Source organism: Carlito syrichta, unplaced genomic scaffold (assembly GCF_000164805.1).
Source record: "Carlito syrichta isolate Samal-C Ts95f unplaced genomic scaffold, Tarsius_syrichta-2.0.1 Scaffold309465, whole genome shotgun sequence".
NCBI lineage: Eukaryota > Metazoa > Chordata > Mammalia > Primates > Tarsiidae > Carlito > Carlito syrichta.
The window spans coordinates 405,601-421,614 of NW_007253561.1; the positions used below are offsets into that span (position 1 = coordinate 405,601).

At 35.6% G+C, this 16,014-nt stretch overlaps 1 protein-coding gene across 1 annotated transcript in view; it reads right to left on the bottom strand.

Annotated features, from left to right (window-relative positions):
• The window catches only part of ANKRD17 (ankyrin repeat domain 17), a 138,500-nt gene that overhangs the window by 73,228 nt on the left and 49,258 nt on the right, over positions 1 to 16,014 (bottom strand). The window contains exons 3-10 of the mRNA XM_008067275.2: positions 13,617 to 13,773; positions 9,431 to 9,578; positions 9,036 to 9,183; positions 7,922 to 8,155; positions 5,644 to 5,738; positions 3,090 to 3,327; positions 1,567 to 1,758; positions 1,073 to 1,182 (exon numbers count right to left, since the gene is read on the bottom strand). Coding sequence (XP_008065466.2) covers positions 1,073 to 1,182; positions 1,567 to 1,758; positions 3,090 to 3,327; positions 5,644 to 5,738; positions 7,922 to 8,155; positions 9,036 to 9,183; positions 9,431 to 9,578; positions 13,617 to 13,773 — 1,322 coding nt within the window. The remainder of the gene's footprint in view (positions 1 to 1,072; positions 1,183 to 1,566; positions 1,759 to 3,089; positions 3,328 to 5,643; positions 5,739 to 7,921; positions 8,156 to 9,035; positions 9,184 to 9,430; positions 9,579 to 13,616; positions 13,774 to 16,014) is intronic.

The window sequence follows — 16,014 nt, forward strand, 5'->3', positions numbered from 1 at the left end:
GATGAAGAAGTTCAAAGTCTAACAAGGGAGATATATGCACAAAACAAACTAAAATATAATATGGGTAATAAGTGATTCCAGAGCTGTACTAACACATGCAGAGCTAAAAAAAGGCCCCAACAATATCTAACTCAACACTTTCTTTTCATAAACGAGAAAAGAGAAGTTAGATGAATTAAGTTTATGAAACTAGTTACTGGAGGAGCTTGTTGCTGCCTGAATGTGAGTTTCTGTCATAAACTATGATGGAAAGCACATTTACTTATTAATCACAGAATCTCAGCCCCATTAAAGTACTGGTGCTTACATTTTAACTAAAATCTACCTTTTGATGTCTTATTCCCCTAGGGGCTAAATTGGAAGACTAAACTATTCTACTCATACCAATTTGCTTAATGCTTCCCTATCTATCAGGGTTAACTCATACTGTATTTTCCAAATGAAATAGGCCTTTTGGCACAACACTGCCATATCTATGTTTCTAAACTGTATCCAGTTCAAAATATATCTCTGATATGCGCCCTATCGCTTCTGAGTTTCTTTACTACTGCACTTTCGTTATATGCCATCTTAAGAAATGACCTCTAAACGACCTCAGTATTTATTTCACCAGTTTTTGCTAAGTTATAAACTACTTACAGAAAAAGACTATTTACTAAATATTTATTTTATCTTTTTAACTCTTATTATTTAATCATGCCCAGAACACTACAGGTGCAATTTATATCCTGGGTTATACCGAAATATCTCTAAGTCACGTCTGTCTTTACATACCGAATCAGAAAAGCTTCTAAAACAGTTAAGTAAATACCTAAGAGAAATTAATTTGTATTAATATCTCAAACACAACATTTTCCTTTTTCTCTGGTGCATGAGGAATACGGCATAGTATAGTCCTACTAGCAAAGAAAATAAGATTGGACCCTAAACAGTGTAGAATAAACTGTGACTAAATGATATAAAAAATGGCAAAAGACCAGTATAAAGCTGGAAATACTTTTTGTGTATATTCCCTACAGTTTTTAATTTTTTGTCTGTTAAACATGAAGACTTAGAAAGTAACACAGCTTACCAGATCTGCTCCTGCCTGAAGTAAGACATCTGCTACATCAGTATGACCATTTTCACAGGCATATGTTAGTGCTGTATCCCCTGTTGCTGTCGTTGCATGAACATTAGCTCCTGGAGTAGTGATAACAAATAACACATCAAATTAATAAAACAACCATAAGACATATATGGTGGACACAAAAATTTCTTCTAGATAAGCCATATCTCTTAAAATTACACAAAATAACCATATTCATTTCTAGAAAGAGAGAATATTCTCAGTTTCTTTAAAAGCAGATAAGCAAGAAAGAAACTACAAACAAAACTGCTTGAAATTAAAGCTGCAGATACTACAAATGGCAGTAAGATAAATTACTCAACATACACACAAAAATACATCACACTTTTTTAAACACACATTTGGTGTATCATAAAATCATGAAAAACATTTGTATTATAACATTTTTACTTAAGTAAACAATGTAAAAAACTTCTCCCAAACACAAAAATGCCTACCTGCAGCTAGTAAGTATTTAACTAACTCCAAATGACCCTCTTGAGCAGCTTCCATTAAAGGGGTAGAACACCCTAGCTCTATATCAGCTCCTGCCTTAATTAGAAAGTCTGCCACTTCCAGAAAGCCTCCACAGCAAGCCAGAGTCAGGGCAGTTTCTTGAGTTTCTTCTGTCTGTGCATTGATATTTGCTCCTAAAATAAAGATTCTAATTATTTTAAGAAAGTCATTAACTTATTTCAAAGATAAGCAAAACATAATTGTTTCCTAATAAGCTATACCTCAAAAATGAACATTTATATTACTATACTAAATAAGAGAATGCCTCTCCCCAACACCTGAGGCAATTAAAAATAAAGAAAACTATTAAAACCATATCCACTAGTCTGCATTTGATGTACAGCTGAAGTAATATTCAACTAGAAGGTACAAGTCAGGTGATAAAAGTAATCAGAAAAATAAGCTACAACCCTGCATTATAATTATTCAAAAATGATGATAAAGATGATGATGACAATTGATGATACTTAACATTTAATAAACTCTTACTATTTGTCAGGCAATATTCAAAGCATTTTACAAATTATTTAGGTATTATATATTAGCTCTATTTTATAGTTAAGAAAATTGAGATTAATTAACTTACTCAAGGTTATAACAATATTAACATCATCACTGCTACCACCATCACCACAGCTAACACTTAACAGGTACAAGTACTGTCCTAAGAACTTTATACATACATATTAACTGTCACAACTCTACAGATGAGAAAATTGAGGTACAGAAGGTTAGAAACTTGCCTAAAGTTACTGGCAAGCAGTGGAGCTGTGATTCAACCTAAGAAGTCTGCTCCAAAACCTATGCTTTTCAAATTCTAGTTAATATTAACTCTAAAAAAAAAAAAAATTAGAAAAAGTATAATTCCTCTTAAATTTGTCCAGACAAAAACTTTACTACTAAAAGAAAAATAAAATCAGTCCACAAATACAGAGATAGGAGATTACTTCTAAACGTAATCTTATCACAGTAAGGTAATTGTTTCACAATTCCAAAAGAGAAGTTTACTACATGCTGAGCTCCCTGACAGCTTCTGAGATGCATTCTTATACTCTCATCATGTTAGTCCTTACAACAGGGATTTCCCCTACTGTTTTACAAAATATAAGCTCCATTAAATATTTATTAATAGGTATTCTGCCCCCAAAGGAATTGATGCTCCTGATCTACTACCCTGAGAAATGTTGAATCTTATATATCCCATGACTTAACCCACAAACCTATGCCAACCCCAGTACTCTGTTTTTATTCACATACCACATGACTCCCAAAGTTCTGTATTAAGGAAGTCTCTCTGGATTTAGCACAGTACGAAAGTCATTTTCACAGCAAATACTTTATCATTAGTTTATGCAACAACATCTTATTGCAAACCTACTAGAAAAGTCAAGAAATAAAACTCAATTTTATAAATTACACTCTTAGGTTCTACACATTTAAACTTTAATGTCTGGTTCATGGTTACCTTGGCCTAGAAGCAATGCCACCATTTCTTCATGTCCTTCTCGAGCTGCTTCCATCAGTGGTGTATAACCTTCATCATTGACCTCTTCCAGGCTAGCTCCTCTTTCAATAAGTAAAGCTGCAAGTTCCACATGCCCACCACATGCAGCCAAAGTCAAAGGTGACTCAAAAGAATCAGCAGGCATGTTCACTTGGGCACCACTGTCAAGAAGCAACCTAGCTACTTCAACATGGCCATCCTAGTCATAATGCAATTGAAAAAAGTAAATCAGCATCATTAAAAAAAACTTGAAAAAGTTGAAGACTTCTCAATTACTATACAATGAAGTTTACTGATTTCCAATCAATAAGAACTAATTTACATTTAACAATTGAGTAAATCAGTATTTTATTATGCACTGCCCTTTTTTTTTTTAGCACAAAAGACTAAGAATATAAAACAAGAGTGAAAATTAATAAATCAAAAATGAAATCAAGAAGCTTATTAACCACCAGGAAAGAAAATAGAAAGCAATGTGAAACAAAACTATTGTGAGACCACAGAAAACATCAACACTGCATAGTATAAACTGAGGTACTAAAAGGATAAAATTTAAAGAGGGAAGGCAAAACTTTCATAAAAAAATCTTTAAGGGTAAGCAAACTTCTGATTAGGCAGAAAAGAAAAAATGCAACACTTATTGGAAGAGTAGGGGAAGGATGCATGATGTTTTAGGGAAGCACAATATATACATGGTACCTTGCTGTTTATCATTCAAATGGCAGTAAAATTAAGACAAAGAAAAGAAAAGTTCTCTCTCAGGAACTTCTGTCTCCTTTACTGGTCACTCTTTCCCACAGCTATCCTAGGTGTTAGCAACTCAGGGCTTTCTCTTCCCTTCTTTTTTTCCTTCAGTAACTTTTCTCATTGCATCTCTATTACCTCACAGAAACCTTGTCCCCTTCTGAACATGATTTCTGCCTCCACACTGCCACATCACACAACTCTAATGCCTTCTTACAGTTTTTCCTATTTCAATTTGTAGAGAAGAGTCTAATGTCTTATTACTGCAGTTATTTTACTGCTTCTTCAGCTCTGATCTTCGTGCTGCATAGTCAACTTCTACATTTCCTTTATTCTTTAAAATTTTTATTATTATTTTTTGAGTCAGAGTCTCACTCTGTCAGCCAGTCTGGAGTGCAGTGGCACGCTCATGGCCACTGCAGCCTCGACCTGTTGGGGTCTGGTGATCCTCTTCAGCTTTCCAAGTAGCTGTAACTATAGGCCACCACACCCTGCTAATTTTTTACTTATTTTAGAGATAAGGTCTCACGCCACGTTGCCCAGACTGGTCTCAAACCACTGGACTCAGGCAATCCTCTCACTCACACCTTCCAAAGTGCTGGGATTACAGGCATGAGCTACTACACCTGGATTACATTTCCTTTAAAGTCCAGTTTAAAGTCTCAATCTTTTAGCAAGCCTTTCAAATGTCTGGCCCCTACTAATATCCTTCATTTACTTATAACATTTACTTCCGGTGCATGCTGGTTAGATCTACAGATTATTCCATTTTAATATCTTGCTCTACACACAGGCCATTTCCCCAATGGTGGGATGGCAAGGATGATTAAATTTCCTTATGACAGGGAATTCTTAAAACTGCTACTGCTAATAATATTATAGATGTGTTTTACACACATTATTTCATTCAATCCTTACAACACCAGAAAAAGATATTACCCATGTCTCACAAATGAAGAACTTAAAAGTTTTGAAAAAAATTTATATTTGTTCAAAATATTAATTTACTAATGCAGACACTAAAATGGCAATAAGGAAAACAACAGATAACTCAAGTCTTAAATGTCTACCTAATATTTTTAAAATTAGTAAATTAAATTTAATATCATTTCAATAATTATTCTCTGAAGGGAAGTTGAGACAAGAAACTTCAAATTCATTCAGGGCCTTTCTATCTTTGGCATGTTTTCCTCATAAATCTGTCCATCAGATTACTCTGATCCACTTCTATATCAGAAATCATAAACTGAGATACAAAGGTTTAAGAGTTTTATTATCACCCATACCCAACTACAAACTCTAAAATACAGTTCTTCAAAAAAGAATCCAGGGTTCAGAAAAGACCACGAAGAGAGAAAATTACGTAACACAAATATTCTACTAGCAATTTTTTTCTTCAATCAAGTTACTGGCTTGAGGCACATGTTATGCTTATTATGTACATACTTTATGGATATTTATCTCTTTCATATCCTTGACCAACCTTTAAAAAATTCATTTCTCTGTCAACTATGTAAAACCAGTATTGTTATGGGAGACCAAGAAAATGCAGGTGCCACTGTAAAGACTCATCAACTGTGATAGAAGTTAATGTTGTACAAGTGGCTCTGAAAACTATCCATAAGGCAGAGATAACGAAAGCTCTGCTCCACAATAAGATTCTGATAAACAGAATCTTAACACTCACGGCAAAGGTACTCATGTATCCTAGCTCTGTCTCTCCCCAGCAACCATAGAAATGTATTTCGTGTATGTATCTCATCAATCTTACCATGCAAGCCTCCATTAAAGCAGTGTGCATTTCATCTGTTTTATGCTCTTGATCTGCTCCTGCTTCCAAAAGAAACCGCACCATCTCTAAGTGTCCTAAACCAAAATTGCATAAGATTACTTAAAAATATTTTATTAAAAAAATTACAATATTTTGAAAAGTTATATTGAACGTGTAGTACTAAATGTATTCATTATAGTATGAATATAATGACGTCAACTACAAGCCACATTCGACTGGTGAGCACAGATTAGACAGGTGATCCTGTTGCTCCTCTTACGCATTGCCCTGGAAACTGCTGTTACTAGAACCCCTAGAGGTGAACACAGATGACATGAAACTCTGACACCCAAAATGTCTCCTCCACAGCCTCTCAAGAGCCCAGGCATGCCAGTTATTTTATTTATGCTACAGAATCAATTAATTTTCATAAGCTAATAAGCTGGGATGATAATCATTCAAGTTATTTCCATGAGGAAACGTGTTTTAAACTCCAATGACTAACTCACAAATGTTTTAGGAACAGCCTGCTCATAAATTAGGAAATGTATATATAAAACACTCTCAAAACCACAGTATTTATTTATGTAGATACATCATACAAATATACACACACATACACAGGCATTTTTAAATAAACCACATGCTTCAGTTCAGATAAAGATACCTAAGTAGTTAAAGAATAGAAGAAAAATTATAATTTAAAAAGAGATTCTGGGTTCCATGCAAGAAACCAGAGGGGAAAAAAAACTTACTTTTGTTATTCCAAATAAAAATAGCCCTAAGAATTGAGCCATAATCAATTCTTAGTCAACTGGGATTAGGGGAAAAGGGACAAATAAAAAAGTGATATACAGTTAAAACTTACTTCCATGGTAGTTATCTGCCACATCTGGTATTTGCTAACTACCTACCCCCCTTTTCCTCTTGTCATTCTCCCTTCCCACCAAACTTTACATCTTCAATCTCAGCCAGAGTTCTCTCTCTTCCTCATTTCCTCTTTGCCAATCTATATTCTAGGAAACCTCATCAGAAATAAAGGAAGAGAAGAGAGGGAGGTAGTCAGGATGTTCTCCACCACCCCAGTTCTCCATGCAGCTTCTAATTAAAGCCTGCAAGCCCCAACTTCAGATGCCCTTTTGGGAAAGCAGGGTAGGGAGCTATAAGCAAAGAGGAGAGAAGTTATATGTAGCTCCATCTCAAGGCTCTTTGGCCAGCTGGGACTCAGAAGTGAAATGCAGCCAATTCTGGTTTCAAACTCCTCACCCCAAGGCTGAATTCCCTCCTCCCAATAAAGATCAGCCTCAACCTAATTTTCCCAAACAAGGCTAGGGAAGTAAGGGACCTCAGCTGTATCAGCTGTGTTTCCCTCTGAAAATCCATTACTATCCAATAATCAAAAGCACTTTAAATGAAGCATATTTTTCAAATTTAACTTAAAGTTTAACTAAGGATTATTTTCACATGTTTTAAATGAAATTATTCCAAAAGACATCACACAACCCTGGCCACTCTCTAAATAGAAAAAAAGAAAACAACATCAGGGCCAGAACTGGGATGAGGAAATCAAAGCCCAGGGTGCAAAATTTAAGGAGGAACTCACTCACAAGTCTGGACAAGTGAAGGTGCGGCCCTTGAGAATAAGTGCCTCCTTAAATTTTATACCAGTCCTAGCAAGAGCTTTCTCTAGATGCCTCCTGGTCAAGAATAAATCGGTTATTTTATGATGTAAATATAGCACAGCCACGGTAAACCAAATAGTATACACATAAAACTGCATGACATTTGTTTTTTATTTTTACAAGAGTTCCTTTAAGAAAACAGTAAAAAACCTTATTTTAGAGCCACTTATCTGTCACACATGTAAAGTCTAAAAAAATGTATGGTTCTATCGTTATCTTTTAAGAAACTAGAATCCAGAGAATAATTCTTTGTAAAACAAGCATTTTTCCAGGCAATTGTCTGGTCTACCCAATTTTCTACATTATCAATATTTCCAGGTAGGTTGACACATTTAAAAGATCATGTACTTTCCCCTCCTTCATACCAGGCAAAATTTTCCTAACATGCAAAACTATTTTACAATTCATATTAAAAATGAAATAACTTTCTGATAAATTTAAAAGTTTAAATATTAAATATAAACTGTGAAACTTGTTAAGCACTTATTTAATATTCAATTATATACTATATACTAATATCATGTGCTTTAAAAAATCAGATTATACAAAATAATTTCGTGTGTTAGAGAACTTGGTTTTAAAGGTTTATACTCTACCTTTGTAACAAGCTAATGTAAGAGCACTCTCTTTAAATTCATTGGAATGCGTATTAATGCCAGCCCCATTTTCTAGCAGCAATCTGGCTACTTCCACATGTCCAGCACTTCCAGCTTCCATAAGAGGAGTGTGACCATTTTCATTATGGTCCTCAATACTAGCACCGGATTCCAAGAGCACCTTTACAACATCTACATAGCCTCCAGCACAAGCATATGTGAGTGCTGTATTGCCTATTTTAAGGAGGAAAACAAAAAAGTATTAACATAAAATACCAAGCTAAGATAAAGCACCTAATTTACACTAAGAAACTGAAGACTAGAATCATAATAAATAATACATTAATATATTATATATGTACTTTCTTTCCTATTGGCTTTTTATCTTTCTGAAGTCAACTCTCTATTCTCCTTTTCCATTTAAAACCAGGGTCAAGTACATGTGGAAAATCAGATTAACAATCATCAAGACTGTAGAGTTGTAAAATAACTAAGCAACTGTGCCCTAAACTAACTTTTCCCTTTCAGATGAGAAAACAGTCAATAAATTTGCAAACTCTATGTGAAGAAAAAGCAAAAATAGTATTTTCATAGAATTTTAGAACTTTTACACTAATTCATGTAGGCACACATTTTAAAATTAGTATAGAATACAATTATGTCCCTAAAATGTTTTCACAATACTTTCTTTTTCTGTGCGCCACAATTTAGTAACAGTACGGTACGGTGGACTGTCCTTTTGTCTCATACCCTTTTACTCTCCATGTATTCCCTCTCGTTCTTGGAAAATTAGGAAACCTGGGCTTGAGCACTATAGCCCATGTCTCTTCACTTCGAAGAAGGGGGGGATGGGCCCTCTAGCAGGGATTCAGTGTTTTAATCTCATCTAAAGAAAGTTTAAAAGGCCAAGTAACTGCTCTCATTAACAAGACAGAAGAAATTTCATTCAAAATATATTCTACATGCTTCAAAACTCATGCAAAGACTTATGCAAATATGTAACACTTCTAAGAAATAAAACAGAAAAAGCAGCACTAAAGATCATTTTCGTGTGATACAATTATTGTGAAAGGATGTTACTATTTAGCAAAACTGAAAAAGAAAGGTGCATGACCTGTTGAAGACTGTGCGTTAACATCTGCTTTATGAGCTAGCAGCAACTTCACAATTTTGACATGGCCTCCATTAGCAGCAGCCATTAAAGGTGTGATGTCTCCTTTGATTCCCCTATCTTCCACATTTGCATGCATTGCCAACAAAACCTTTGAAAGAAAAAACAAATATAAAGGGTATTAGAAAGTTACTACTTCATCAAAATTTTAAACATATATAGTTATATAACATCTACCCAGTCATAACATAGTAAAAGTCAACAAGGACACAAAATTTTCTAACAAAACTATTTGTCGAAATGATCCCAATGGCTAGACAGGATTATTTTATTATGCCCTTACTTAGCAAACCAGATAAAAAGGAGGAAAGAAAAAGCTTTATTCTGATAATACAAACCTGTGCAAGCTCATAGTATCCAGCAGAACAAGCTAAACAAAGGAGGCTCTCTCCTTCCTCTGTGTGTTCATTTACACTTCGCCCTTCAATGAGTAACTTTCGTACAGCATTCACATCTCCTTCTGAACAGGCTTCTGCCAAACTGCGGCTAGTAGGGGAAGAGTATCGTAATACCAGGATATAAGAATATAAAAACTTGCACAGCATAATATTGGTTTTTATGTCAAGCTTGACAATAGTGCTAAGCATGAATGATTATTTCAATACAATTCATAACAAAAAGCTGAAATGACTGAGTTCAACGAGTTTTACAAATCTATACGTGTCACTGAATTAAAATTATCAATATTCCAAAATGTTTTAAATTATGCAACTGAAGGATAAAGTCTAATTTACTGTAAGTGGGGACATAACATAAAATTTTAAAACATAACATTTTATGGAAATCACACACTAAATACAGATTATCATTATACTTCTTTAGTTGCTCACTAGAAAATTTTTATAAAATTTAATTGAGAAGTATAAAATGGGCAAAACTTGTACTAATTATAAAGGTCTATGGGAGTCCTTCCATCAGGTAAAGGGAAATCAGACAGGAGAGATGGGAGAATATTATATCAGTAACTAAATAACTGATAAGAAGAGGTTTGTGGGGGTGTATTTATGTATACAATTATATTTAAGGGGAGGTTTCAAAAAATCAAGAAAGGCAAAAATTCAAGCCAAAAAAGAATTAAAAAAATTGGAGTAACAGAACATGAGACTGAGAGAAAAGTTTTTGCCCTGTAAACTTCCCCAAACAATTCCCACTACAGACATTCCTAAAGATTCTTTCACTTTTGTATAAAATTCATTCTAGCCAGGATCGGTAGCTCAGCCTGTAATCCTGTGCCTTTGGGAGGCTGAGGTGAATGGACTGCTTGAGCCCACGGGTTTGAGACCCACCTGGGCAACTTGGCGAGACCTCATTTCTACAATAAACCAAAAAAATTCACCGGGCGTGGTAGCACGTGCCTGTAGTCCCAGCTACTTGGAAGGCTGAGGCGGAATGATCGCCAGAGCCCAGCAGGTCGAGGCTGCGGTGGCCGGGAGTGGCCACTGCACTCCAGTCTGGGCGACAGAGTGAGACTCCAACTCAAAATAAATACATAAATAAAATAAAATTCATTCTAAACTAAATCAAGGGTTGTCCACGTTCTCTTTATTTCAAATATAACTCAATTCTTATATTATCCTTTTGAAACACAGCCCTTTCACTTCTGTTACCAGAGGCATTCATGAATAACCACTTTTCTGTACCTCTGTTATTACTACCATCTAGACTACATCTTTAGCCCAGATAGGGCAAAGCCTCCTAACCAATCTCCCTGATTCCACCTTTGCTCTTCCCTTCAGGCTCATCTCAACAAGGCAGTCAGAGAGATCATAGTTAAAAGAAAGCAGATCCTGTCATGCCTCTGCTCAGAACCCTCCACTGTTCTCTAATCGCACAGTTAAGCCAAAATTCTTAAAAGATCTGTCCAGGGACAGGAAGTCACACCCCTCTTCCTTTTTACCTCTCTGGCCTCATCTCTTTAACCCTTACTCCTTCCACTTTGGCCACATTGGCCTTCATGCTATTTGTCAAATATGCTAACTAAGCTCCAACCTCAAAATATTTGCATATGCTGTCCCTGTACCAAGACAGCTCCTCTCCCAGGACACAGTTCACCTTTTACTCATTTCAGGTCTTTGTTAAGAAGCCATCTTTTAAGTGAAGACTTCCCTGACCACACTATAACAAATACAGCGTGACCTCTGCTAAGCTTTGACTATTTCTCCCCTCCATAGCTAATGTGAAATTTAACCCCCAATGTGGCAGTACTGAGAAGTGGGCCTTTAAGAGGTGACTAGGTCATGAGGATGCTGTCTTCATGAATGGATACTCCATTTGCAGATTAATAAATTACTGGTTATCATAGTAGTGGGACGGTAGCTTTAGGAAAAAAGTAGAGCCAGGCACGGTGGGGCTTGCCTGTAGTCCCAGCTACCAGGGAGGCTGACGCTGGAGGATCACTTGAGTCCAGGAGTTCTGGGCTGTTGTGCGCTATGCACTAAGACAAAAAGAAGACCTGCACTAGCACCCTTAGCCCACTGGTCACGTAACGCTTCGTGGCACTTCAGGACTCTGCAGAATCCCTACCAGCAAGAAGACTCTCACCAGATGTAGCTCCTTAACCTTGGAATCAGCCTCCATAACTGAAGAAATAAATCCCTTTATTTTATAAATGACGTAGTTTCAGAAATTCTGTTATAAGCAACAGAAAACAAATTAAGACAACCTCCAAATCAAAAACTGCCCAAGCACTTCCCAATTCCACTTTTTCCCTTACAGTTTTTATCTTGTAAAGTGAATACTATATGCCATTCTATAAAATGTATTTACTTGTGAATTGTATTGTCCCCTTACCAAAAGTAAAGAAGGTCTCAATCAACACTTAATAAGCTTGCCTCCTAAAGGTCTCTTTTAATTTCTCAATTCACAGGACACTAAAAGTCCCTAGACCAAGTGCTCTCTATCACTTTTAAGCAAGTTTAGAAGGCCAGGTGCAGTGGCTCATGCCTGCAAGCCCAGCACTTTGGGAGGCCAAGGCAAGAGGACTGATTGAGACCAGGAGTTCAAGACCAACAAAGGAAACACAGTGAGACTTCAGCTCAAAAAAATAAAAAAACTGGTTGGGCATGGTAGCATAAGCTTGAAGTGCCAGCTACTCAGAAGGCTAAGACAGAAGGTCGAGGCTGTAGTGAGTCATGAGCATGCCACTGCATTTTGGTCTGGGTGGCAGAGCAAGACCCCAACTCAAAAAAAAAGCAAGTTGAGAACAAATCCTTCCCGTATTTCAATGTAGTGCCTCCCCACCCCTTCTTTATGCATACACACTCATCTACTTTGCCATTTGGATTTTTCTTTCAATGTCCATATGTATACACTAGCTTTAAAGCATCACAGGATCTACCTTAGCACAAGGTGAACTTTACAACTTTTGAGCAAAGGGTATATGAAGTCAGGCACATGGCAGAGCACTGAGCTAATATAAAACCTGGCACATAATATTCACTGCACTTGACTGTATTTCTCAAGCTTTGTTGAATAAATATGATCATTACAAATATGTTCTACTGTTCTGCTGATAAATTTCAGGATTTTCAATGCAAAGAATCTATGACTTTTAATTTTTCTATTGTACTTCTTGCTTTAACTAGCTTTAGTATACCATTTGAGGCGTTTTAAATTTCCTCTCTTGCAAGTCTCAGCAGGCACATTGAAAAATATTAGAAAAATATCAGTATTTTAGGCTAGTAAAACTGAACATTAACTGAGGAATAGAACCCGAGGTTAACTAAAGAAGGAAAGACAATCTATGAGAAGAATTGTAAAGCAAATAAATAAAAATACTCAAATGTAGATGAAGACTAACAAAGAGCCAAAGAAACAGTAAATTCATGCACTTGTTAATACTATATAGTTTCTTTTATGCTCTTAAAAGAGGTTGCATTAAAAACATGATAAACAAGACAATTCTCTAAACTCATATAATAGAATATTCACATTTTCTCAACTGTTTACAGACAATTGCTAAAATAAATAGAAAGTTTTCATTTTACTTAGAGGAAACAAAAAGAAGCCCTTTGAGGGTTAGAAGAGGTAACATATATTAATGATTCTTATATACTATATACAAGGAATTGTAGAAAATACAAAAATAAAGTTATGGGAGCTATATCTTTTTTTTTTAACTTCATAAAACAAATGAATAAAAGCCTTACACTTTAAAATGATCAAACTATGCATATGAACTGGAAAACAGCACAACGAATTGGAAAGTATTTAATTATTTGTCACTAATATATCTTTACAAATATAAACAAGCAAAAGGTCTTTTATAATATATTGTCAAAGCACTCAGCCTCACAGTCAGACAGACACTGGTGCTCTGCCACTCAGCACCTATCAGATCTTGATTAAGTTATTCACATCTTTTTAGCTTTCCTTCTGTAAAATGGGAGTAAAAACAAAATGTGTGTCTTGTGAGGTTTCAGTGAGTGTAAAGAAAACAACACATATTAAGTGATTAGTGCAGTACTAGGCACAAAATAAATGCTCAGTAAACAGAAACTATGATCACAACAAAAATGTACTTACTTGTCCGACTGCCCTGCATTTGCTGTGCTTTCAGCTCTCATCCGGGTAAGTGCAGCAGCAGCTTCATCCAACGCACAACTAACAGACGACGTCAACCTCCGGAGCACTTCAGGATCTGCAAAGGCTTTGCCATCAGCCGTGGATAATTTGCCTATTCCTATGACATTATTTTCACACCAGTATGGCACACCCAAAAGGAGAAACAAAGAAAAACTCAAGTTACTTAAATCTATACATTCTAGCATCTTCTAAGAAATCATTCTTCAATTTTTAAAAACATCTTATCCCTTCCATGTGGTTCAGAAGTGCTTGATTCTGCGACCCTCTGGTGCCAAAAATGGGAAATGGGTCTTTGGTCTATGATGGAGCAATTAGGAGTCCTCACTTAGACTTTTGGCATATCTTCGGAATAAGAACCTATGTTCAAAGGTTGCTAAATTGGTAAGATGTGAGTCATGAGCTATTCAGCCACTTTTATCACCACATACAGAAAAAGACTGCTCAAAATAAAGTCAACATAGAGGAAAGCAGAGAAACAGAAAGAAGGGACAGAGTGCTGATAAAATTATTTTTGACTCACTGACGCCAGTAGTGCCAGAAGCCAGCACCATCCCTATGCTTTGATAAATGTCCACTGTTGCTTAAGAATGTTTTAAGTTGTCCTATCACTCATGACCAAAAAAGACTAAAAATGAATTTTAGACTTTTTATGAAAGATGAACTATATATGAGAAACTGTTTTTTCAACTTATGTACACAACTTACTTAAAATCATATCTAAAAGATATCTCAAAATCATTCAGAACAGTAAAAAAAAAAAAATTTTCAAAAGCAGAGATGGTTAGTAATCATCTGCATGAAACCTAATTGTTGCTTTTCCCAATATCGCTATAAAGCAAGATTACCTCTTATTATTCTAACCTAGTGGTGCTTAATCTAGGCTGCCCATCAGTATCACCTGTGGTTCTTTTCAAAAATTTAGAGGCTGAGCTTTCCTACATCTTGGTGATGTAATCCAGTAAGTATAAAGTGGGGTCTAGGCATCTAGATACTTTTAAAGCTCTAAGGCAAGTCTGATCCAAGCCAGGATTTAAAATCTTTACCTCTAATGTTACAATGAATATTATAAAACCCTGCTATTCAACATGTGGTCCACTGAATAGAAGTACTGCTCTCACTTGGGAGCTTATCAGAAATGCAGAATCTCGGGCCCTGAGATATACTGATCCAAAACTTCCAATTTAAAGAAGATCCCAAAGTGGTTCAGGTGCACTTTAAAGTTTAAGAAATGCTATCATATATTTTAAGACAAATGATTTAACTACTTAAGAGAAACAGAAATAAACATATCTGTACCGATAAGTGTATTTTATAACAGTGAAAGGGTTCAATAATATCATGTGAGTTTGTGTTTAAAGTTTCAAAAGGGCTGGGCACAATGGCTCACGTCTGTAACCCCAGTACTTTGGGAGGCCAAGGCGGAAGGATCATTTGAACCCAGGAATTCGAGAGCAGCCAGGTCAACACAGTGAGAACTTGTCTCTACAAATAATAAAAAAAAATTAGCCAGGCATGGTGTAGCACTCCTGTAGTCCCAGCTACTCAGGAGGCTGTGGCAGAAGGATAGCGACCTAGCCCAGGAGGTTGAGGAGACTGCCACTGCACTCCAGCCTAGGTGACAGAGTGAGACTGTAACTCAAAATATTTAAAAAATAAAAATAAAGTTTATACTTTTATAGTACACATTATTGTTATGTTTATGCTTTTCTTTATAAAAAATATCATCAAATATTACATCTCACAAAATTAAAAATAAACCTGACAAGAGGCCTTTATGATTTCGCTATAACAAAATGATCAGAGAAGTCAAATTTCATATATGCTAAAATCAAGATGTACAAAGAATAAAAACAGTCTTGGTCTGATAAGACTGATACCTACTGTATAATTTGTGTTGTTAATATTAAAAGTTATACTTTATACTGAATCTGCTATGATCTATTCAATAGATCATCCTTGGTTAGTTAAATATATTGTGGCACTACTGAGATCAAGGTCACAGATACATTTTCCACATAAGAAAATCAGCTCTAATTTTTCAGCCAACCCAGTTCAGCCATATAATAAATATTTGTCAATGACAGCAACAGAAGATATGTGAGAGGACACATCTGGATCAGATGCTTTAAAAAAGAAGAACAACAGTAAAATACCCCATGTTAAATCTTTATGAGTTTCTCATATCTTCATAAAGATAAGTATTTCAGTAAAGATAACTAGGAAAATATCAAAGATATAGATGGCAACCTTTCAAATTAATAAACAGTAATGAAAAATTTAGTTATTAATTTATTCTAGCTACCCTGAATTATGGCGACTCTTTTTCTGGTCTTATCCA